The sequence below is a fragment of the Myxocyprinus asiaticus genome, chromosome 41 (genome assembly GCF_019703515.2).
Source record: "Myxocyprinus asiaticus isolate MX2 ecotype Aquarium Trade chromosome 41, UBuf_Myxa_2, whole genome shotgun sequence".
NCBI lineage: Eukaryota > Metazoa > Chordata > Actinopteri > Cypriniformes > Catostomidae > Myxocyprinus > Myxocyprinus asiaticus.
In genome coordinates, this window is record NC_059384.1 from 16,202,741 (window position 1) to 16,228,948 (window position 26,208).

The 26,208-nt window shown below is 39.2% G+C and overlaps 1 protein-coding gene across 1 annotated transcript in view; it reads left to right on the forward strand.

Annotated features, from left to right (window-relative positions):
• Window positions 1-26,208, forward strand: part of LOC127431753 (brother of CDO-like) — a 47,004-nt gene that overhangs the window by 14,348 nt on the left and 6,448 nt on the right. Inside the window, exons 2-12 of the mRNA XM_051682279.1 lie at window positions 5,199-5,323; window positions 7,392-7,673; window positions 15,742-15,888; window positions 16,449-16,592; window positions 17,209-17,502; window positions 18,759-19,031; window positions 19,446-19,705; window positions 21,080-21,245; window positions 21,391-21,450; window positions 22,573-22,782; window positions 23,047-23,225. Coding sequence (XP_051538239.1) covers window positions 5,215-5,323; window positions 7,392-7,673; window positions 15,742-15,888; window positions 16,449-16,592; window positions 17,209-17,502; window positions 18,759-19,031; window positions 19,446-19,705; window positions 21,080-21,245; window positions 21,391-21,450; window positions 22,573-22,782; window positions 23,047-23,225 — 2,124 coding nt within the window. The 5' untranslated portion in view covers window positions 5,199-5,214. The remainder of the gene's footprint in view (window positions 1-5,198; window positions 5,324-7,391; window positions 7,674-15,741; window positions 15,889-16,448; window positions 16,593-17,208; window positions 17,503-18,758; window positions 19,032-19,445; window positions 19,706-21,079; window positions 21,246-21,390; window positions 21,451-22,572; window positions 22,783-23,046; window positions 23,226-26,208) is intronic.

Consider the following 26,208-nt stretch of genomic DNA (forward strand, 5'->3'; position numbering starts at 1 on the left):
ATTGATTTTGAAAATATGACTGATCATGCAAAAAAAACCTGTCTTTTATTTAAGGGTAGTGATCATATGAAGCCATTTATTATCACATAGTTGTTTGGCTCCTTTTTAAATCATAATGATAACAGAAATCACCCAAATGGCCCTGATCAAAAGTTTACATACCCTTGAATGTTTGGCCTTGTTACAGACATACAAGGTGACACACACAGGTTTAAATGGCAATTAAAGTTTAATTTCCCACACCTGTGGCTTTTTAAATTACAATTAGTGTCTGTGTATAAATAGTCAATGAGTTTGTTAGCTCTCATGTGGATGCACTGAACAGGCTAGATACTGAGCCATGGGGAGCAGAAAAGAACTGTCAAAAGACCTGTGTAACAAGGTAATGGAACTTTATAAAGATGGAAAAGGATATAAAAAGATATCCAAAGCCTTGAAAATGCCAGTCAGTACTGTTCAATCACTTATTAAGAAGTGGAAAATTTGGGGATCTCTTGATACCAAGCCAAGGTCAGGTAGACCAAGAAAGATTTCAGCCACAACTGCCAGAAGAATTGTTCGGGATACAAAGAAAAACCCACAGGTAACCTCAGGAGAAATACAGGCTGCTCTGGAAAAAGATAGTGTGGTTATTTCAAGGAGCACAATACGACGATACTTGAACAAAAATGAGCTGCATGGTTGAGTTGCCAGAAAGAAGCCTTTACTGCGCCAATGCCACAAAAAAGCCCGGTTACAATATGCCCAACAACACCTTGACACGCCTCACAGCTTCTGGCACACTGTAATTTGGAGTGACGAGACCAAAATAGAGCTTTATGGTCACAACCATAAGCGCTATGTTTGGAGAGGGGTCAACAAGGCCTGTAGTGAAAAGAATACCATCCCCACTGTGAAGCATGATGGTGACTCACTGATGTTTTGGGGGTGTGTGAGCTCTAAAGGCACGGGGAATCTTGTGGAAATTGATGGAAAGATGAATGCAGCATGTTATCAGAAAATACAAGCAGACAATTTGCATTCTTCTGCACGAAAGCTGCGCATGGGACGCTCTTGGACTTTCCAGCACGACAGTGACCCTAAGCACAAGGCCAAGTTGACCCTCCAGTGGTTACAGCAGAAAAAGGTGAAGGTTCTGGAGTGACCATCACAGTCTCCTGACCTTAATATCATCGAGCCACTCTGGGGAGATCTCAAACATGCGGTTCATTCAAGACAAATGGGCAGCTATACCACCTGCAAGAATTTGGGGCCTCATAGACAACTATTACAAAAGACTGCACGCTGTCATTGATGCTAAAGGGGCAATACACAGAATTAAGAACTAAGGGTATGCAGACATAACCTACAGTTGAATATGTATCCCATAAGAAATAAAAGAAATGTGTTTTGCCTGCTCACTCATGTTTTCTTTAAAAATGGTACATATATTACCAATTCTCCAAGAGTATGCAAACTTTTGAGCACAACTGTCTAATTAAAGTCAACATGAAATCAAAACAGATCAAAAAATTTACTTTATTAATGCATGTTTCTGGTCTTATTGAGTGATTCATGAGTGCACATTTATTAAAAATAAATTGATTTGTCTTCCTTATCTTTCTTCATAAATTAATAACTCGCTCAACTAGGCTATGAATTGACATTCCTTTTCGGCTTTACATGCTTAGGGCATGTAAATTAATCAGTTCCTGATGGATATAAGTCCCACCCTACCTTTTTCCACGTTGTCCGGTTTCAATACATGACATTATGGAAGTCAAATGTGTTGCATATGCCGTTTCAAGTAAACTTTAAACACAGAGAATTTGACTAGATGTTCACTTTAGGTCTCTGCAAACTTACTAAGAAATCAAAGAACAAACGGGTGTGACATAATTTAGAACAAAATTTGGCCAAAAAGGTGTTTTTGAGTTTGTTTCAGTGGTTCGTAACAGCTTGCCTGGGCAAACTTTTAGGAAAACTTCTTACTGGCTGCTGAAAACCTTCTTACTGCTTTTGGTCAACATCTTCAGTAGGTTTGACCTGAAGCTCCACCTACCTTGAGGCCAAAAGCTAATTCCCGTTCACAGCGTTCAGTCAGTCAACATCAATTAACATGAACACACCGGTATGCAGTTATTAGCAAACTGGTGCAAATTTACCTACATCTGTACGATTGTTCTCTTAAGGCCCCTTTTCCACCTGGTATTACGATGCGTCTTGGGTGATCTGATCACATGTGGTCAGGTGAGACACATCGCTGTTTACACCTGGTCACTTAAATGCAGCTTCTGTGACCACATGTGTTCGGATTTGGAGGGGAAGGTCTCTGTTTCATGACGACATACATCAATCACTATGTCAGTGTGTTACTGCATGATAATAAAATGTAATAAAGTCAGAAAAAACGGCCCGCTGTTTCTCCCAGATGCAGTTGAAATTTAATCTAAGCACAAACGCAACATGTCAAGCAGAAGTATCTGTTATTTTAGTGGATCACTGGTATTAAAGGAGCTTCAGGTGTTCATGCTTGTCATCTGTGTTGATATCAGACACACTTAAGAAGATCTGTGAAGCTCTCATGATTGTGTATGTATCCGCTTTTAAAATTTTCAGATCAGGTGGTTATGTCCATTTAAAGCCGCTTCTAAACGGCAGTGTTCAAACTCTTAAGTGCAGCGGTTGATTGACAGGTGAGGGGTGGCGCTTCACTGCTGCCAGGACGCATATAGGACGGATTAGCATTTACACCTTAAATGCGATGTGGTCACATGCGTTTTTGACCACATTCGTATGTGTTTTTTGTGATCCGATCACAAAACGGTTTAGACCCTGTTTAGACCTGTATTTAGGGCTGACCACATGTGATCTGATCACCCGAAATGCATGTTAATACCAGGTGGAAATGGGGCCTAAGAGACATTTTCCAAGAACATGTCATGCATTGTTTTTGTTTAATTAGTCTACAAAATGAATCAAATCTACTCAAATACTCTCAAGTGCCCATTCACTCATGCCTTCTGCAGTGAAAGTCATTCACACATCTCCCCAAAGTGAGATATGCCTCTCTTATCATCATTCTTTTGTCTGTATTCTGCACAATAACACTTTTATACACCCATTTTTGCAGTAGAATCAGTGTCATCATAAATCACAATAACAGAGTGGAATCTAATGCGTATAGTGTGTTGCCGCATTAGAGCTATTAATTTAGAATGTAAACAAGACAAGTTGTGCATTTTCTACTGCATATATATTATTTTAAATCATCATCGATTGGTTAAAACAGTGTCTTTTACTGACCTCGTGAATTTAAAAGTACTCATAGAATGAGGCATGAAGTCATTGATAACATAGTTTAATGTCATATTAATTGATGTATTGCATGTAGTCTTGAGCATCCTCATATTTAAATGTACCTATAAACACATTCCACAGCAGTGTGGCGGGTGTCTTAATGTTCGCAAACAGTATGCCGTTGCTCAGTTATTTCAAACTTCTTTTTAGCTCTGAGCTATGAACAAAGAAGAACTTCTCCGTGAGTGTGCTGGTGCCTTTAGTCTGGTAGAAATTAGTTTTTGTACGTCTCAGGTTGAGTGTTTGGTTAGGCTGATGTGCCATTAGCTACCCTGTGAGGTACCCTGGTGAGCCTGGAATCAATGTCATGCTGTTTCTACTTTTGAAAAGAGAAACAAACGAGCTGGGATTGTAACAGACAGCAAAATCGAACATCATTTTAACACATATGGTAATTAAAAAGATGAGTCCAACATTTTTGGACCACTCCAGACTAAATAACATCTCTCTACAGCTCTATACAGACAGCATGACTTGTTTATTTTTGTGCTGGAACGGAAAAACATTTATTTAGGGCCAACCCCAGTAAAAGTCTCTAAATGTAATACATTCTATTGCAACAGCAGAGTCTGGCTAATAGATAATGGCTATGTACCTACCAACTCCAGAAAAACAATTCCGAATCCCAAGAAGCAGACTTCATTTATTTTTGTTCCCTCCCATGTTTGAGCTCTGAATCTTTCTGTGAGACTTCCATTAATCATTACGTACAGTTGATGGGAGTAGAGTTGTGTGTGTGTGTGTGTGTGTGTGTGTGTGTGTAAGAGAGAGAGAGAGAGAGAGAGAGAGATTTGCAGTCTGGGAGCTGTAGACCACCCTCCTCCTCCTGACGGGAAGCTGTTAGTTTAACCTGACAGGAAAGAATTCGGGAAACTTGGCAGTGAGCGCAAAGGGAGAGAGAATCGCTCCCTTTCCTGCATTAACTGTTAATACACTAACCATCACTCTTTTTCTCCCTCTCTCTCTCTCTTTCCTCTGTTTGTGTCTTTGTAAAGATCACATTACCCTGCTCATTATTTCCAGAAAATACAAATGATATCACCTCCCCACCCTATTGCTCTTTGTGTGCAGGCCTTTTTTGTTTGAACCCGTGCCTGTATCAGTTACACCTGTGACTGAGGGGACTCAGATTTCCCCTGCTTTATCCGGGCACCCGCCTCAACAGCACAAGCCTGATGGATGTGGGTTCAAATGAATTTGTGTTTCAGCATGTTTTTGGTGATGCTCTTAGCAGGGATTGTAAGGAAAAATTGGTTATGTATATAAGTTAATAATGCATAACTTTACTGAATGGTCTGTTTTCGCATTTTGTCTACCTTATGATACAAGTTGCGGACTGGGTTTGTGCTGTGAATGGGTCATGATGGGTTTAAAAGTCAATTTGGTAGGACAACTAATTTATCTACATTTATTTGTTTATTTTAAATTTTTTTGGCATCTCTTGGCAAAGTTGCATCTTCTTAAAGTCATCCCTTTTTAAGCATCTGCTGTACATATTCAGATGGAAAGTCTTTGGTCGTTAAGTCTTTTTTTTTTTTTTTTTTTTTTTTTTTTTTTTTGAGTGACCCGCCACAAGTGTTATGTTTTTAAGACTGTGTGCCAAGTTAAAAATTGTTCAGCTTTTAAAAACACTTTTAGAGACCCGTTTTTAAATGGCAGAATGCGTTTTACATAAACGCATCTAATCGGGGTCAGGTGGACCCCAAATTGCCAAATTATATAGGGCTTCATTATTATGACTGTTTAGTCAACTAGTCATTCAGGCAACGCAACCTGACTATAGTCATTATATGTACAAATAAAAAAAAATATTATTATTTTATTGCCTGATAACCTCTCTCTCTTTCTTGGTTTACCAGGGGTAGTGTATGGAAGATGTCTTGGATATTGGATTGGACACCCTGGGAAAGGAAACGGAAGGTTCGAGTGCTTTGTGCCCTGGGTGCGCTGCTGTGCTGCCTGCAGGGTAGTGCTGCTCTCAGTGGTGAGTTACTGTTGTTCATAAAGTTGGCATATAATATAATTTTGTGGAGGCGGTACCAAATTTACAGTGGCCCCAAAAAATATTTGGGCACTTAAGCCAAAGTTAATAATGTTTAACATTACATTAGATAACAAAATATCAAACCAAGTGGTATTTATTTTAAAGGAAGCACGCTTTTCAAGCAAAACTTTTCACAGAACGAAGTTTATTAGGTTTTAAATGATAAAACAATTGATGCATTGTTCAAACATTGTTCTAGTTTTCAAATGTTAGTGGAACCACAGGTGCTGAACTACACCTGTGGTTGCTGTGCTAAGACACCTGCACTCAAAAGTCATTACCCTTACTTAATTGAATTTGAGAAGGATTTTACGAGCAATTTAATTAATTTTATTAAAATTAAGACAGTTTCTTTCAGCCAACATAATTTAGTTGGATTAGGTCAAATCAACGTACTATAGTAGTTTTAACTTAACTTTTTAGGTTTGTTTTACTTTTTTTTTTTTTTTACAAATTTACCAGTGTTTAATTAATTTTCTTGTGTTGGTTCAACTTAATTTATTTGATTAATCATTAGTATATGCCAGGTGAGAAAGTGTAAGGACATTGAAACTGTTCTACTGTCAATTTGATAGCAACTGCTTATAGAGCTTAGCAGCACTCAAACACTTTTTTAAATACCAACATTACAAAACAATAAACATTAACAAATCTCCTCATATTCTTATCTTGCTCAAAAATGCATAAAATAACACTTAATTTCAATGTTTGTTCACCCCATCCTGACCCATGCAAAGCATGCTGGGAAATGGAAATCCCCTGCCCAGTTTCATCAATGCTACAAAAAGGATTCATGTAGTCCAAACTCAAATGGATTAAGTAAACTTCAGTTTTACAAATTTAATTGGATAGAACGCAATGAAATCAAGTTGTGACGTTCTAGAATTGTGTTGCTTTAGTTCATTTTAATTAAAGGTGCACTCAGTAATTTTTTCTAAGTCCTAAAGACAAGAATTGTAATTTTGCAATATATGTAGGGAATCATGACGACTCACATTAAAATGAAGACTCCAGTCATAACAGTAACCTTATAAAAGCTGTTTTATTCTACATGTAGAGCATCTGCACATGGAAGCTGCCATGTTAGAATCACATGACCAGCCAAATACTACTTGCTTAATCTCAGTAACTGTCCTGTTATTTGACACTTTCACTCATTGATTAAAGTAATCATGGATGTCATGTCAAAATTTCTACAATGGCATCTGAAACTGAAAACTATTGATTTTAAATGAGGCTGCATCCAAGCCACTAAGTGTCAGTGTATGTCCAAGATGACACAAAGACAGTTACTGAGTGCACCTTTAAGTAAACCGAACAACCTGCAAAAATATTTTTTTCTGAGTGTGTGTGAAATTGAGGGGAACTGACTTCATACATCCACTAAAAATCACATTGAGACCAGTTAGGTAAAAGTAGCTGCAAAAATGACAATGAAGTGAAGTTAGTTCTGAGAAAAGGTCTAACATCATTTGTTTGCAGATGTCACTGCGTGGCTTAAGTGTCCAAAATCTATTTATTCACCAATCTTTTTTTATTTCTTTTTATATTCCCTTTTCTCCACAATTTTGGAATGCCCAATTCCTACTACTTACTATGTCCTCTTGGTGGCACGGTTACTCATCTCAATCCAGGTGGTGGAGGACAAGTCTCAGTTGCCTCCGCTTCTGAGACTGTCAGTCCACACATCTTATCACGTGGCTTGCTGTGCATGACACCGCAGAGACTCACAGCATGCTACTCTCCGCGACCCATGCACAACTTACCACGTGCCCCATTGAGAGCGAGAACCACTTAATCGTGACCACGAGGAGGTTACCCCATGTGACTCTAACCTCCCTAGCAACCGGGCCAATTTGGTTGCTTAGGAAACCTGGCTGGAGTCACTCAGCACACCCTGGATTCGAACTCGCGACTCCAGGGGTGGAAGTCAGCGTCAATACTCGCTGAGTTACCCAGGCCCCCTTATTCACCATTCTTTTGTCTCTTCCACTTTCTCTGGTTCCAGATGACGTCCCAGTCTTCACAGAGGAGCCTCTCTCTGTGGTACAGAAACTGGGGGGCAGCGTGACCCTGCACTGCAGCGCCCTGCCCAACCATGTCAACATCACTTGGCGTCTAAACGGGCGAGAGCTGCCAGCTGGGGGCAACGAGGAGCTGGGAGTTCTGGTGCAGCCCAACTCTCTCTACATCCCCTCCCTTACTAACCTGACTGTGGGCAGATACCAGTGTGTGGCCACCACCAGCGTTGGGTCCTGTGCTAGTGTCCCGGCCAGCGTTACTGCAGCGAGTGAGTAGACACGCACACTGTCAACCTCACACCATTAGTCGATGTTGTTGTTCCACAGACGTGTATATATATATATATATATATATATATATATATATATATACAGTATTGTGCAAAAGTCTTAGGCACATAAGATGTTTCACAAAAAGATTTGTCTTAAGATGGTTAATTATATCTACTACTTTAATGTGTCAATAGGAAATATACATTTTATACTCCCAAACATTCCTTTTGCAAATAGAACAGAATAGAATAGAAGAACAGGGAGCCCTGCAACAGATGGCATGGCTCTCACAGAGCCCCCCACTGAACATCGGGTCAGTCTGGGATTACACAAAGAGACAATAATTGAAATAATATGCCTAAATAAATAAAAGAACTGTGGCGAATTCTCCAAGAAGCTTGGAACATCCTATCTGCCAACAACCAAGAAAAACTGTGTCCAGGTGTAAGAAGGAGAATTGGTGCTGTTTTGAAGGCAAATATTGATTTAGCTCTTTTTCTGTTTACTGGATTTAGTATGATGTTAATTGATTAATGAAAACTATTTATGTCACTATTTACTGTTGTGTGTGAAAATCCCAGGAGATCAGCAGTTGCAGCAAATACTCAAACCAGCCCATCTGGCACCAACAATCATGCCACGGTCCAAATCACTGAGATCATATTTTTTCCCCATTCTGTTGGTTGAAGTGAACATTAACTGAAGCTGCTGAACTGTATCTGCGTGATTTTATGCACTACACTGCTGCCACACGATTGGCTGATTAGATAATTGCATGGATGATTGTTGGTGCCAGACAGGCTGGTTTGAATATTTCTGTAACTGCTGATCTCCTGGGATTTTCACGCACAACAGTCTCTAAAATTTACTCCGAATGGTGCCAAAAACAAAAAACATCCAGTGAGCAGCAGTTCTGTGGACAGAAATGCCTTGTTGATGAGAAAGGTCAACAGAGAATGGCAAGACAGGTTCGAACTGACAAAGTCTACGGTAACTCAGATAACCACTCTGTACAATTGTGGTGAGAAGAATATAATCTCAGAATGCTATTCTGAGATGCGGGTTGGCGCTGTTTTGGTGGCATGAGGGGGACCTACACAATATTAGGCAGGTGGTTTTAATGTTGTGGCTGATATATATATATATATATATATATATATATATATATATATATATATATATATATATATACACAGTTGAAGTCAGAAGTTTACATACACCTTAGCCAAATACATTTAAACTCAGTTTTTCACAATTCCTGACATTTAATCGTAGAAAGCATTCCCTGTCTTAGGTCAGTTAAGATCACTATTTTAAGAATGTGAAATGTCAGAATAATAGTAGAGAGAATGATTTATTTCAGCTTTTATTTCTTTCATCACATTCCCAGTGGGTCAGAAGTTTACATACACTTTGTTAGTATTTGGTAGCATTGCCTTTAAATTGTTTAGCTTGGGTCAAACATGTTGGGTAGCCTTCCACAAGCTTCTCACAATAAGTTGCTGGAATTTTGGCCCATTCCTCCAGACAGAACTGGTGTAACCGAGTCAGGTTTGTAGGCCTCCTTGATCGCACATGCTTTTTCAGTTCTGCCCACAAACCTTCTATCTGATTGAGGTCAGGGCTTTGACATGGCCACTCCAGTACCTTGACTTTGTTGTCCTTAATCCAACTTGGAGGTATGCTTGGGGTCATTGTCCATTTGGAAGATCCATTTGCGACCAAGCTTTAACTTCCTGGCTGATGTGTTGAGATGTTGCTTCAATATATCCACATAATTTTCCTTTCTCATGATGCCATCTATTTTGTGAAGTGCACCAGTCCCTCCTGCAGCAAAGCGCCCCCACAACATGATGCTACCACCCCCATGCTTCATGGTTGGGATGGTGTTCTTTGGCTAGCCAGCCTCACCCTTTTTCCATCAAACATAACGATAGTCATTATGGCCAAACAGTTACATTTTTGTTTCATCAGACCAGAGGACATTTCTCCAAAAAGTAAGATCTTTGTCCCCATGTGCACTTACAAACTGTAGTCTGGCTTTTTTTATGGCGGTTTTGGAGCAGTGGCTTCTTCCTTGCTGAGCAGCCTTTCAAGTTATGTCGATATATATGACTCGTTTTACTGTGGATATAGATACTTGTCTATAAGGAAGGCCTTAAAATACATCCACAGGTACACCTCCAATTCAGTACACCTCCTATCAGAAGCTAATTGGCTAATTGCCTAAAGGCTTGACATCATATTCTGGAATTTTCCAAGCTGCTTAAAGGCACAGTTAACTTAGTGTATGAAAACTTCTGACCCACTGGAATTGTGATATAGTCAGTTAAAAGGGAAACAATCTGTCTGTAAACAATTGTTGTAAAAATTACTTGTATCTTGCACAAAGTAGACAACTTGCTAAAACTGTAGTTTGCTATAGTTTTAAAAAATGAGTTTTAATGACTTCAGCCTAAGTGTATGTAAACTTCTGAATTCAACTGTGTGTGTGTGTGTGTGTATATATATATATATATATATATTTGTACTAACTAGATCTGCTCTGCAGTTGTGTGAACTTTGAAGATATTGTATTGTGTTGAATTAAATTGGCTCTACAGTGTGTGTGTGTTGTATTTTGTGGTTGTATGCCAGGCCGACAAATACTGGTGTTGTTTTTGCCCCTAACTTAGTCAGTAAAGGAGCGCGGGAAGGGGTGTGTAACGTGACCCACCATAATCTGTGTGTGTGTGTACACAGTTGAACCACTGGCCCCATTAGTGAAGGGCCTCCTCCCTGTTCTCCATTGCTTTCCTCTTGATAAATTGAGAATGAAATAAGAGAGCGAGAAAGAAAGGAAAAGAAAAACAGTGAGTGATTTTTGCAAGAATATATTTGTACAATGAGGAGCAGTTTGAGTCTGAACATACGAATTTGTTTGTGTGTATGTTTGTGTGTGTGTGTGTGAATGTGTACAGTGGAGTCCAAAAGTCTGAGACCAGTAGTGAAAATATATATATTTTGCTTTTTTATATATATATATATATATATATATATATATATATATATATATATATATATATATATATATATATATATATATATATATTTACAAACTATATTGTCAGCATAACAATTTAATAAAAATAAAAAAAAGTGATACATTTATGTTCATTTCAATTTGGTCCCATTTTGCCTTAATGACAGCTGGCATGGACTCCATAAGTTTGTGTTAAACTTGATGATCCATGTTCTTCCTGCATGATTTGAGAATATACCAAAGAGCATTGTGTGCTTCAATAATTCTGACCTTTTGTACAAAGTAGTTAAAATGGTTAATGTCACATTCACTTACATTTGATTAGTGACCTAGATGTAGTGCTGAACCTTAAATATGTCTTGAATGTGTGTTTTTTTCTTCAATATTCTAAAACTTATTTCCAGGTTTAAAATAGATTTTGAATTCCTGATTTTTAATGTGGTCTCAGAATTTTGGACCCCACTGTATGGGAATATGTGTCACATATGAGGCTCTGAGGAACTATGTGTGCATGTATGTGTGTTTGTGTGATAGTGTGAGGAGCCTGGGTTTGGTGGGACTAGTTGAGGCAGGATTCTCTGTCAAGATGAGATGAGACGTGACGTGAGATTCTTGACACCATCTTCACCTCTGCGAAGCAATAATTCTTTATATCATCTATGCCAATTCTTTCTCTGCCATTTTTTTAAAGGGTTGGTTCACTTAAAAATGAAATGTATTTAATTTTCTCACCCTCATGTCATTCCAAGCCTGAATGACTCTTCTGTAGAAGGAGAAATTGTGAAGAACGACTTTTTAGGTAACACTTTACAATAAGGTTCCATTAGTTAGTTAACAACAATAATTAACATGAACTAACAATAAACAATAATTTTACAGCATTTATTAATCTTTGTTAATGTTAATTTCAACATATAGTAAAACATTTTTAAAATCAAAAGTTGTATATGTTAACATTGCACATGCACTATGAACGTACATGAACTAACACTGAACAATTGTATTTTTATTAACTAGCATTAACAAAGATTAATAAATGCTGTAAAAAAATATATTGTTCATCGTTAGTTCATGAGACCAAATACATCAACTAATGTTAGCTAATGGAACCATATTGTAAAGTGTTACCAGCTTTCCAGTCAAATTTCATTCTGTTCCTCAAACAGAGCTATCATTTGGCTTTAGAAGACTAGTGATATAGCGCACACATTGTAGGACTACTTTTATGGTACTACCATGGTGCTTTTGCATCCTTTTTGCAGCTTAAAATCCCAGGTCCCCATAAATTGTATTTACATGAATGAAAACAACCAGCCCATTCTTTCAAATTTCTCCATTTGTGTTCCATGGAAGAAAGTCATACGGGTTTGGAACAACATGAGGGTAAGTAAATGATGACAGTATTTTCATTTTTGTGTGGACTACCCCTTTGATCTCCCTTCTTCTGTTCCTGGCATTTAATGGTACATTGGATTTCACTCCTCTCTAAGCTCATTTGTTTTTTCTAACTTTCAGCCTCTTGCTCTTCCTCTCTGTTTGCCTCGCCTTCTTTTTTGTCTTACTCTGTCTTTTTTCCTTTTCTTTGCTTTCCTGGCACATGTAGGGGTCGTGTGGGGTGTACATGTGTGAGATGTAATTGATAAGGTTTCTCCCTCTGTGAATTAAGAGCGAGGGCAGCTAGGGGCACGCAGATGCGAGCTCTTAGCTGGGGGCCTGCCGTCTCTGATGATCCCACATTGGCCCCTCACTCTAATTTAATAAAGACCTTCTCCCTTAGTCAGGCAGGGGTTGGACGGTTCTTCGGGGAGGACGCTGCATGCATGATCGCTAACACAACGTTGACACTCGTTTCCATATTTCAAAGCTTTGCCCATTTGTTCTTGCTCTGTGAAAGAGCTTGGCTCACCTTGTTCTCTATCTCCATAAGAATTCTGTCTGAAGCAGTTCCCATTGGGGAGGCTGCTGCCTGCCTGAGCATTATTTCAAACTCTCCTCTCGAATTCCTTCGCAGACAAGCAAGCCTCCCCTATGCTTTGAGCCAAAAACATTCCTTTGGCACACTTTTTCCCTTTCTCGCACTTAAAGGGATAGTTCACCCCAAAATAAAAACTCACTCACCCTCACATGTTTATCCAAAGATGTATGACTTCCAAACCTGTATGACTTTATTTCTTCCATGAAACACAAAAGGAGATGCTAAGCAGAATGTTAGTCTCAGTTACCATTCACTTTTATTTTATGGAAAAAAGATGCAATGAAAGTGAATGGTGACTGAGGCTGTCATTTAGCCTAATATCTCCTTTTGCATTCCATGGAATAAAGAAAGTCATACAGGTTTGGAACAACATGAAGGTGAGTGTATGATGACAGAATTTTCTTTTTGGGTCAACTATCCCTTTAAACACAACAATGTTCAACATGTGTTTTTAGTTCAGACCGTAACGAATTCTCAATAAACTCTGATTCACGGTGATGCACACTCAGTTGAACTTGTTTTTTTTGCTTGTCATTTAAGACGACACATAGTCCAGCCAACAATGATTGCACACATTACTTACAGAATCATCTCAGTATGAGTTTTAAAAGTTATACAAACATGAACACACAACACACTCACAAGTACACACACACACAGGCTCCACGTTTCCAGACATAAAAATTATGAATGCTAAGTAACCGTGCAGCATGTATGAAAGCATTGCCAAGTAGAATTGGAAACGCAGCTAATCTATTTTATAAATACTATTAATCCTGCATGGCTACCAGCATTCCCTGCTCTCCAGGCCTCCTGGAGACTGAGAAAGTACCTCGCACACACAAAGCACACAATTCACCCTTTACCTCCTCACACATACAAACATAATAGAAGCATATAAATATTTATTTCACAGTTTCTTCCTTGTGGTCTGCCATTCTCAGCCACTGTTCTTTCTCTTCTTCTCTCTCTGTCTCTCTATTTTCTATTTTAATTTAGCGTGCTTTATTGATATAACAGAAACTGTACATTCTTTAGTGTTTGCAACATAGCTGCGTACAATAAGAGAATGTGCAAAATAAGTAAAATATCAATAGTCCTAATAGAGTAGAAGTAAATAAAAGTAAAGTAAAATTAAATATAATAATGGTGCAATGTCAGCTGAGGAAGTGTTAAAGGGTTTGTTCACCCAAAAATAAAAATTCTCTCATCATTTACTCACCCTCATGGCATCCCAGATGTGTATGACTTTCTTTCTTTGGCAGAACACAAATAAAGATTTTTAGAAGAATATCTCAGCTCTGTAGGTCCTTGCAATGCAAGTGAATGGTGACCAGAACTTTCAAGCTCCAAAAATTACATAAAGGCAGCATAAAAGTAATGCATAAGACTCCAGTGATTAAATCCATGTCTTCAGAAGTGATGTGATAGGTGTGGGTGAGAAAAAGATCAACTTTTTTTTAAACTATAAATCTGTACTTTCACATTTAGAAAGTGAAAGTGGAGATTTATAGTAAAAAAGGATTTAATTTTTGTTTTAATCCGCCTGAAATCAAACTTTTAAAGTGCATGTATCTGAATGTCACACTTTTCATTGAAATCATCCTACCAGCGGCTTATATTTTCTCTGCATTTTAAGTTGGGATTGGAGAAAGTATTTTAACATTGAAAACAATTAAACACTTCAGCTTTAATATCAAAAATAATTAAATTATACAAGTAACTGTGAAGGATAAACTAAAGATACATAGGACTAAATTAGCCTCTTTCCCTCTTTTTCTTCCCTCATTCCCCCACCACACCTGAGGGGATCATGCGGTGGGATGAGGGGAGGAATGCTTTGAGGAGAGAGCGGTGAAGGGGGGAGTTGAGGAGGGGTTAAAGATGTGTTCTGAGGAATTTAGGAGAGGTGTGGGTTGGAGGGGGGATGCTGGCAGGGGTGGGCTGTAAAAAGACCCTGATTGATTTAGCAAATGGATTGTCACACAAACCTCGTCCACTCTGAACTCCGCCTCAACATATCCTGGGATTGTCATTTCCTAAAGAATGATCTCAAAAACTCTTAAAACTTGAGTAGTACGTCAGGCAATACCCCGATGAAGGCTTTCAGAGTACAAATAGAAATCAAATTCTGATTATATAATTGCTCCTCTCATCTCATCCATCAATGTATCTCTTTTGTTCCAGGGAGATTTTATAAAGCACCTTTTTTAATCCTTAGCTCACAGATCTTTTAGCTCAGCTTTAACTTAGAGACGTTTCAGATGCCTAAGAATATAACTAAACTCTGGAGAACAATGGAGCGATTTTATTTGTTAGAGGAATGAACAGTTGGGGAGGTATTTGATTAAGTTTGGGGGTTTTTTCAGGACAACGCTGTGCAATTTTCCCTCTCTGTCTTGCGGAAAATATTCCCCCTCACAGAATGACATGCATTATGCGGACTCACTTATGCGGCGTTATTCCATTTTATTGCAATCCAAACTGCTTTTCCTTGCCTGAAACACAAGAGAACAGTCACCTTTGGCCTTTGACCTCATTTTAGCCCGGGCTGACTTGGGCTCAAGGAAGCTAGACTTTCTGTCTCCATTTTCCAGAGCTATTGGGTGACTGCCCATATGATATTCCAGTAAAAGTCATAAGCATATGCACTCTAAAGCTTCTCCTGTTTCTTGAACAGAATACAAAGAGGCTTTCAACTTTGTGACTCTCAAAACCGAGCCTTGGAAGTTTAACATGTTGAATGTGTTTTGTTTTTGTTTATCCTTTCTTTTGGTATTTCAAGGGATAGTTCACTCATCAACTCACCCTCTTGTTGGGTGCCTGAACTTGGTATGCGTTGTTTTGGTGGAACACAAAAAGATAAGTTCAGCAGAATGTATGGGCTCTTCTTTTACATGGAGTGGTTGTCAAGCTCCAAAAAGATTATATTTCAAGTCATCTCGAGCCATATGATAACTTAATGTGAGTAACAGAATGAAATGTAAGGGGATATGTTTTAAAAACTGTATTATAACTGTATAATATATGTATAATAATTCTCATGTTTTTGTGTGTTTATGTGCAGAACTGCGTGATTTTGAGCCAGATGACCAGCAGGAAATTGAAGTGGATGAAGGAAACACAGCAGTGATTGAGTGCCATCTTCCTGAGAGTCAGCCTAAAGCTCAAGTCCGCTACAGTGTCAAGCAGGAGTGGCTGGAGACATCTAAAGGTACTTTTTAAACTTAAAACAAGGTAAACCAACTTTGTATTCTCACCCCCATTTGCTGTCTCCCTCACATGTATCCCTTTACTTCTATCACTCCAGATTTATGGCTGTTTTTTCTCTCTGTTTGCTAATGGTGATCTAAGTACTGTTTTATTTGAGCCATCATTGTATCTCTTACAAGCCACTTCATTTAAATTCAAATACTTCTTCCCTTCATTTCACTTCATTTAAATTCAAATACTTCTTCCCTTCATTTCAGTCTGTCATTTCTTAAAGCACACTAGCTGGTTCTGGTATTTGGGTGTTTGACAGCTCTTGTCTTGTTGAGAGTCATCAAGTGTTCAGTGTTGTCTGGTCTTGTCCACTCTACAAGGCGCCGCCTGTTCGCATGATTGTCTTTGTTGCAATTTTTCCATCTCACTGTTCAAGTGATGAATTTAATGATGGTGTAGATTATAGCTCAGATTTCAGGAAATGACCTCAAAGAAGCTTTTGTAGACAAACCTGTTGTCTGAATAGCTGTAATCCAGATGCTAATCAGTGGTTGTCTGATTGTGTTATAGGGAACTACCTGATCATGCCTTCAGGAAACCTTCAGATAGCCAATGCTACACGGGAGGATGAGGGTCCGTATAAATGTGCCGCCTACAACCCTGTCACGCAGGAAGTAAAAACCTCCACTTCGACAGACCGTCTACGGATACGACGTAAGTGCACACAAAGCATGGACAATTGTAATTTACAATGTGAACCCATTGTGTCATTTGCTCTGTACCTACGGAGGCAGCATTTAAAGACATCTGCACACTCCCAACACAAAGACTTTTCCAAAATGAATGCACTTAAATTATGCTGCCTCCTAGGATACCTTGTTTTGGTGAAATTCTGATGCTTCGCATGTATTCTTCATGGGGAAAGCAATCCCATAATCAATTTTTCAGAGCACAGTGAAAAAATACATTTGAGATGGTGAACAAAGCAAGAGAAATATTGGTTATAAATATACTTATAGTACATTTTAATATGGATAAAATATAAACATTTATTTTACCCAATATTTCTGTGTATTTATATATGCTTATTAGAGTAATATCATGATGTTAGCTTAGCAACATGCTAACATCAAACAAGAAATCAATTACAAGTCAAGTCTCCCATGCGGAGCACTGTTTCTGTGGTGCGTGGATTTGCTGCCTATGTAGAACGTTCCAAATTTGTCATTTATGAGATTCCATGACTGTTAAGATGCTGCCTGTGTATGTAGTTCACTAGATTTTGGCTAGTGTTTTGATTTTAATATTGAATTTGTTATACGCTCTCTAGGTTCGACGTCTGAGGCTGCGCGTATCATCTATCCACCAGCATCCCGGTCCATTATGGTGAACAAAGGCCAACGACTTGTCCTTGAGTGTGTGGCCAGTGGCATTCCCACTCCACAAGTCACATGGGCTAAGGACGGTCTAGACTTGCGAAATCATAACAACACCCGCTTCCTGCTCAGCAACCTGTTGATTGATGTGGCGAGCAAAAGCGACTCGGGCACGTATGTTTGTCACGCTGACAACGGCATCGGCTCTGCTAGCTCTGCTACTGTACTGTATGACGTGCAGGTGTTTGGTGAGTATGAATGCTATAAGACTGATAAGTACACTGGGATTTGAAAAGCTGGAACCAGGGTATAGATGGAACATTTTATGTGTGCGGTGGCATCATTTCAATTTCCAGTCATTTGAAGGCTGCATTTTAGGTAATAAGCATGTATCAGAACTGGAGGGCTTAGAGAATACAGTTAAATGCTGCTAATAATCCTCCAAAATGAACCCACAGAACATTTACTTAGCAGAACGAGAATATATGTGTGTAGGATCGAGTTTCTGAGACATTGATGAGGTTGTTTTTGTGGGCTCGCCTCACAGCAGCTGTAATTAATTAAGCAGCTCTTGCTGCTGCTCTAATGAGTTTGAGCTGATTCACTAGCAGCCAACCATCAAGTTTTGGGAGAAAGAGAGAACCCAGTCCGTCCCAGACTCCTCTGTGGTAGCACTCATGGAGATGCATTAATGCTCCCATGCTTTTTACTACAAGTTTAAACCATGAACATGCATGTTGATTTGAACTATTCAGCATTTGAAGTAGGGGAGACCAGGCTGCCAACTGTAAGAGGTGGCAATTGTAACACACTGAATTTCTTCAATTGCAAATAAGCTGTTGAAGTTCAGTAAACATTTCTCTCTTCTGAGAATAAGTAGTGTTGCTGTTTCACTGTGTGACATATTTTTTTACCAAAAATGGTTGGCTTTTAAGTCTCTGAATTAAAAAAAAAATTAATCTAAAAAATTTGAAATTAACATTATTTCATTAAAATATGTAATTTGAGACTAGCTATTAAAAATGATTTAACTTTAGATAATTTATAAGGTAGGTCCCACTTAGACTTTTGCTTTATATACATATTATTCCTGACAACTAAAATAATAAGTACCATATAACAGTGAAAACTATTCAGTAATATTAAGAAGTATCAAAGCAATTACAGTATATTATTACTTTGATGTGCGCTCTTATTTAAAGATACATTGGGTTAATATAATTTATATATAATTTTTTCAAATGTATTGAGGGCAATTGCAACACTATGACTTCTTTTTAATATTAGGATCTAAATCTTTCTCATTATAAGTCTATTAATGTTACCATTACTTTTGTCACACATAAATGTTTTGTATACCAAATGATGGCTTGTCAATTTGCAGTAGTCTGTGAGTTATGAACGCAACTGTAGAAAATGTTACAATTGTCCCCTATACACAAACACACTTACAGCCTGATATTTTGACATACACTTGTCTGAAGTTCTCTTCTTTGTCTTTCAGAGCCTCCCCAGGTGCGTGTCGAGCTGCAGCAACAAGACGCTTTCAAGGGCGACACTGTGCGATTCAGCTGTCAGGTGAGGGGCAAGCCCACACCAACTGTGGTGTGGCTCCACAACGCTCAGCCTTTGAGCCCATCACCAAGACATCGGATGTCCTCGCAGGTGCTGCGCATAGTCAATGTTGGGCCGCAGGACGATGGCATGTACCAGTGCATGGCGGAGAATGGCGTGGGCAGTTCTCAGGCAGCTACAAGACTCCTCACTGTCCCGACATGTACGTAACACTTTAGACAAAGTGTGCCATTTTCATGCCATTTTATAATGGTGTAGTCTCATATAGCCTATTATTGAGTATAAAGTGTGTACATTATGTAAGGTTATTATTGCAAAATAAACCGAGTCCGGGCGATCAGATCTTGTTTGACCCTGAATGGGTCTATTTTACAATAATGATTGGCTGACTGTACATTATTCTGCTTATTACATGGCTACTTATGAAATAAGATAATAAATAGACATGAAAAATTATTGAGTTTAAGAAAGAGACTGGAGTACGAGAGACAAGTATCTAGCAGTTGTGTAGGAAATCGATTGCCTGGGACAATTTTCCAGATTATACAGTTTAGCAATCATTAAACAGAAATATATCTTGTCCTGCTCTTCATTGTACTCTGATCTCTGATTGTAGTGCCGTCGTGGTCAGGTAAGCTACCTTTGATTCGCCCGATGAGCCCAGATAAGGTGTTGCGGGAACAGCCACCCTTGAAGCCCGTGTCTACCAGCGCAGTGCTGCCTGTCGACTGCTCTGAGGTCAAAGTCTCTCATGCCGAAGCTCCGATTATCATGAGCCAGCCACGCACAGGAAAAGCTGACTACTATGAACTTACCTGGAAACCCCGTCATGATGGTGGAGCACCTGTGTTGGAGTACGTTGTCAAGTACAGAAAGGTACAGAACTGAAATTTCATCTAAGGCAAGCTTCACTATTACATTTGCTCATACTTGGGGTTTAGTGCATAACTCATTCGTGCGACCTAAAATTTTGCGGTTTGTCAAGAAGAGTCGCACCATAACTTTCTAAGCAAACAAGACAGGTGAGTGATGTAAATTTCCTTACACGAGCCATATCTAGGGACCAGAATATCTTAAGACTTGTGGGACTTGAGCTCTTTTGACTTGGACCAATAAAGCCCAAAGTATATTCGGTTTTGATGCAAACATTTTGCGTCTGCGTACGGTCAAACGCTAGCCTTTCAAAGTATACTTAATTTGACTGTGTGCGCATACACAGGCGGTTGGCGCATGCGTGCTACGACTGCTATAAGAGACTGGACTATTTATTTAGGTTTGACTTCTGAGGCTGCGTGTATCATATTCCACCAGCATCTCGGCCCATTATGGTGAACAAAGGCCAACAACTTTTCCTTGAGTGTGTGGCCAGTGGCATTCCCACTCCACAGGTCACTTGGGCGAAGGTCGGCCTAGACTTGCGAAATCATAACAACACCTGCTTTCTGCTTAGCAACCTGTTGATTGCAGCGAAAGCGACTTGGGCTCGTACGTATTTAAGAGGTTAGACCCATAAAGACATCATTATAGTCCTTTAGACTGGAGTTATTCAAATGCAGGTATCTCCTGACCTCCTCTCACACGTGCTCTTGACGTGCACATCCACTGTTGTTGTTTTCACATTCGTCTCCTGTTGTTAAGCGGCGATTACATCTTCAACCACTTCTTCGTGACAGCAATGGCTCAACGGTGCTGCCTTCGTGACAGCAATGGCTCCACTTTTTGGACCCACTATTAGTGCAAATAATTCCAGACGCATGCGCATAATACGTGTGGTTAGAAAAATCAGGCTGCATGTGTTCAGTGCTTGAGCACTCTGTTAATAAGGACATTTCTGTCACATTTCACGCATTGTGAAATGCTAGGCGTTTGCGTCTGACATAAGTATACTTTGGGCTTAAGCAACCACCCAGCAATGCCCTAGCAACCATCTGGAACTCCCTAACAACCACATAGAAACATAGCAACTCACTAAGAACATTCAAAACATCTTAGCAACCATATAGCAATGCCCAGGGAACCACATAGAGCACCCTAGCCTCATGACAGCAAATTCCATGGACAAACATCACTCAAAATCTACTTTTTTCTTACAGTGTTACCTACTTCTATTCACTTTATATATATATATAATATTTATACATATATATATATATATATATATATATATATATATATATGTATGTTTCTAATGTAATTCCTGGCTCTGATTCATTGGTAGTTGTGTGTACCCTTCTGTATTTCCTCTTGCAGGCTGGAGAATCTCCCGGTGACTGGATCACTAGCACTATCTCAGGTTTACAGCACAAACTGACTCTGACCAAACTGCAGCCCGCCAGCCTTTATGAAGTGGAGATGGCCGCTAAGAACTGCGCTGGACTTGGGCAGCCTGCGATGATGACTTTCAGAACAGGCAAATGTACGCAGCCACATGACTACTTCAAGACTTTTCTGCATTTTAATTTGTAAAGTAAATGTTTATAGTGTATATCAGTTGAATGCTCAGGCTTTTTTGTGTCTAGTAATTCATTAAATTAAAGTTATTCTTTAATTTTGGTGTGCAGGGCGAAGAGGAGGACCCATAGGGGCTCCAAAAACACCAGTGGTGCCACACCGTCTTTTGCGTGAGTATACGTTTGTCTGTATGATGATAATATTGTATGTTTGCTTACCTGCAGAGTTACCACACTCATGTAAATATCAGGAAATGTTATAATTGTGATTTTCCAAGTCACAGAAATTAATAGTCTTCTGGAAAAGTTTTATAGGGAATATACAGTACTGTGCAAAAGTTGTACGCACTTAAGGTGTTTCACAAAAACATTTGTCTTAAGATGGTTATTTATATCTTCAGCTTTAGTGTGTCAATAGGAAAAATACATTTTAGACTCACAAACATTATTTTGCAAATAGAATAGAATAGAATAGAATAGAAGAACAGGGCGCTCTGCAAGAGATGGCATTGCCCCCACAAAGCCCCCCACTGAACATCAAGTCAGTCTAGGATTACATGAAGAGACAGAAGCAATTGAGACAGCCTAAATAAATAAAAGAACTGTGGTGAATTGTCCAAGAAGCTTGGAACATCCTATCTGCCAGCAACCAAGAAAAACTGTGTCCAGGTGTAAGTAGGAGAATTGGGGCTGTTTTAAAGACAAAGGTGGCCACACCAAATATTGATTTAGCTTTTTTATGTTTACTGGACTTTGTATGATGTTAATTGATAAATTAAAACTATTTATGGCATTATTTTTGAAGACATCCTCACTATGCAGCATTTTTCGCAAGTGCCTAAAACTTTTGCACAGTACTGTATATTTTCTGGTTTTGCTCTGCTGATTGTTTTAAAATATTTCATCGGCTAAAAATTGGTCTTTTTGAATAGGATCTCTAGATTTTATTGGTAAAAATCACAAATGACTAGAAACGGATGAAAATTCATTGGTCAGAATGAGTGGGAACCCTGTCACTGGTGCAATTAGAAATATGAAATTTTACTATCTAATTTTAAATTCAGCTAATACATTTTTTAAAAAGGTTTAACAGCTTTATAACAGTCACCAATAGTTGATCTGATTATTATGCTAACATGACTGTTCTCTTGATTTTGTTTTTTGTTCAATCTAAAAAATCAAGGATGAGATTACAGTAAGTGTATGTGTGTGTCCAGTGTGCATGTGTACACACTCTCACTGGTTTTTTATCTGATTTTTTTATTGAAAACCTTTTTTTTTTTTTCATTACAGCTCCAGAAGCTCCAGACAGGCCCACCGTCTCCATGGCCACAGAGACCTCAGTCTATGTGACGTGGATCCCTCGCGGAAACCGTGGATTCCCCATCCAGTCATTCCGTGTGGAGTACAAGAAACTGCGGAAAGGGGGTGGAGAATGGGATGTGGCTGTGAACAACATCCCTCCTTCACGCCTCTCAGTCGAGATCACGGGCCTGGAGAAAGGTAAGCATCGGCAGTCATCTGATGTGGGGTTTTCAGTGGCCGATGCTGATATAAATTGCAGATTGATGCATAATGCAAGTTTGAGACAGTTTTACACAACATTTACTCAGAAGTCACAAAAAAAGATTTGAACTGATGCTTGGCTGACATATCAATCACTGTTCTCCCGGCTCTCAGAAAACATTTGACTAAAAATGACTAAATTATTATTTTCTTCCATTCATAAGCAGCTGACTTAGTTCTTTTTATTCCATTGCATCGCAGGAACATCGTACAAGTTCAGAGTTTTGGCTGTTAATGTGTTGGGAGCGAGTCCCCCTAGTGCTCCCTCCAAAGCCTACACAGTTGTGGGCAGTGGACCGCCAAACCGCCGTCCCATTGACGGACCCTATATCACCTACAATGAAGCCATCAATGAGACCACAGTTATCCTCAAATGGACGGTAAGCACTAAGAATTCTCATTTCCTGATTAACAATTTTTTATTGATTTACACATTGAACACAGAAAAACAAAACATATATATATATACAGAATCAACAATTAACCCCCACTATGAACCCTCCCAATCCCCAACAACATCCCAATGGTGGTACATGAATATATACACACAAAAAATAAAAAATAAAAAAAAAATTAAATAACAAATAATAATAATCACACATCCAGCAACGTCAGATATCCGCCCCATTTCTCCATAAACAAATTCAATTTCCCTAGTCTTCTAAATGACCCTTCTTCAAAGGCCGCCACCCTCCCCATCTCCGAGCACCACTCCTGAAATGAGGGCTCTCCAGCCGACCTCCAACCCCTTAAAAGAATCTGTCTGGCGATCATGATGCTGGTTAGGACCAAACTCTTTATGTGTCTATTCTCAACATCGATGACTGCCCCATCACCAAGAATACAGAGTCTGGGGCAAAATGAAACCCGAGTACCCAATTCATCACGCACAAGACTCTGAACCTTCAACCAAAACTCCTGGATCTTAACACACACCCAAAAGACATGGGTTATGTCTCCATCCTCTGACTGGCATCGCCAGCAGGTGGGTGTGTCTTTAAGACCAAGCCTATACAATCTAGAGGGTGTCCAATAGAATCGATGTAAAATCTTGAATTGCATAAGGCACACCCTTGCATCTCTAGATGGAGACTTCATGTTTTTTAGAATCCTAGCCCACTCTCCCTCCTCCAATACCAAGTTTAAATCTTTCTCCCATAATCTCTTGAGAGAAGTTGAAGCTCCATCCCCCAGACTCTGAATTAGCAGGGAGTAATACACTGATGCCTCATGACCTTTTCCAAAAGCAGTAATAACCACTCCCAGTGTATCTGCCGCTTTAGAGGGGTGTATGCTACTCCCAAAAATAGTACAGAGCAGGTGGCGCAGCTGTAAATGGGAATCCCAAAATGTTGAACCAGATTTTCAAAGGATCTCAACACTCTGCTCTCATATAGGTCACCAAGTGTATTAACCTCCCTCGTAATCCACTCTGACCAGCAGAAAGGAGACTTATTAATACATAATTTTGGGTTCAGCCATAAGCTTGAGGCAACATTTAAATAAATGTCCGAATTAAACATTCTGGACACTTTTGTATATACCGAGTGTAAATGCGAGATAACGGGGTGTAATTTAACTTCTCCGGTTAGTTTGATAGAAAGGCTTTGCAATGGCAAAATAGGGGCAAGAACTTCCTCTTCAATACAAAACCAGGGTGGGGCTCTCTCAGGTGGAAGCGACCAATGAGCCAAATGTCTGAGACCAAATGCATAATAATAAAACAAAATCTTGGGTAGGCCTAGCCCACCTTTGTCAATTGGCCTATGCAGCTTACTGAAATGTAATCTGGGACGTTTCTCATTCCAAATGAAGGACTTTGCTATGCTATCAAATTGCTTGAAATAAAAGAGGGGGACATCTATAGGGAGTGACTGGTGCAGGTAGTTGAAATTTGGAATACAATTCATTTTAATAACATTAACCTTCCCAATCATCGATAAATGTAATGAAGCCCACCTGCCCACATCGCTCAAAAACCTTTTTATTAAAGGGTCAAAATTAACTCAATCACACAAATTTGCTGGGAATAAAATACCCAAATACTTAATACCCTGTTTGGGCCACTGAAAGGCACCCGGCTGAAAAGCTGTTATTGGGTAGTATGCTGTAAGTGCCAAAGCTTCGGATTTAGACCAATTAACTCTGTATCCCGAGAACTTAGAAAAGGAATTAATAATTCTGTGGAGGCAAGGCATAGATCTTGAAGGGTCAGAGACGAATAATAAAATATTGTCTGCGTAAAGCAGAAGTTTGCACACCACACCATCACCCCTGGAAAATCATCCTCCTTTCTTATCGTGACTGCTAATGGTTCCAGGGCAAGACAGAACAATAATGGGGAAAGAGGGCAACCCTGCCGGGTGCCCCTATCCAGAGTAAAATAATCTGAAATTAATAAATTTTTGTACCGCTGCTGCCGGGTGTCTATAAAGTAACTTGATCCATCCAATAAAAGTATTCCCGAACCTGTACATTTCCAAACTCTTAAAAAGATTCTACCATATCAAATGCCTTTTTGGTGTCAAGTGAGATGGCAGCGACTGGAATCTGATCATTCGCCACTGATCACATAATATTGAATGCTATCAGAAGAGCTGTGGCCTCGAATAAACCCCACCTGATCTGTATGTATAAGAGATGTCATAACTTAATCGGTTAGCCAGAATTTTCGACAATATTTTTATGTCTAGCTGGATCAGGGAAATTGGACGGTAACTTTTACACTCGCTTGGATCTTTGTCCTTTTTAAGAATCAGACTGATCCGGGCTTGTGTCATGGTTGGCGGAAGCTTTCCATTCTTTAATGATTTCGTATAAACTTCTAACAAAAGTGGAGCCAGTTCTGTAGCATAAGATCTAAAAAATTCAGCGGCAAATCCATCTGGCCCCGGAGCCTTGCCTGTAGGCAAGGCCTTAATTACCTCGCCAAGCTCTTCCAAGGTTATCTCAGAATCAAGATAATTTTTTTGCTCAATCGTCAGTTTAGGGATTTCCAATGGTTCCACGAAGTTTCTAATGTCTTCATCAGTAGACGAAGACGTGGAACTATAGAGATCAATTCTTTAAAAGCATTATTAATATCAATGGCTGAGGTAAATATTTCACCACCAGCAGATTTCACTGAGGGAATGATAGAAAAAAAACTCTCTCTGCTTTATAAATCTAGCCAAAAGCTTCCCTGCTTTGTCCCCCGACTTAAAGTATGACTGTCTTGCCCTGAATAGCTAAAACTCCACATTCCGTGACAAAATAGTATTATATCTGAGGCCATCAGATAACATTCGGCACTTCAGCTCTGCCTCGGCACTTTTAATATTTCCTTCCAACTCCACAAGTTCTCGTGCTTTGGATTTTTTGATG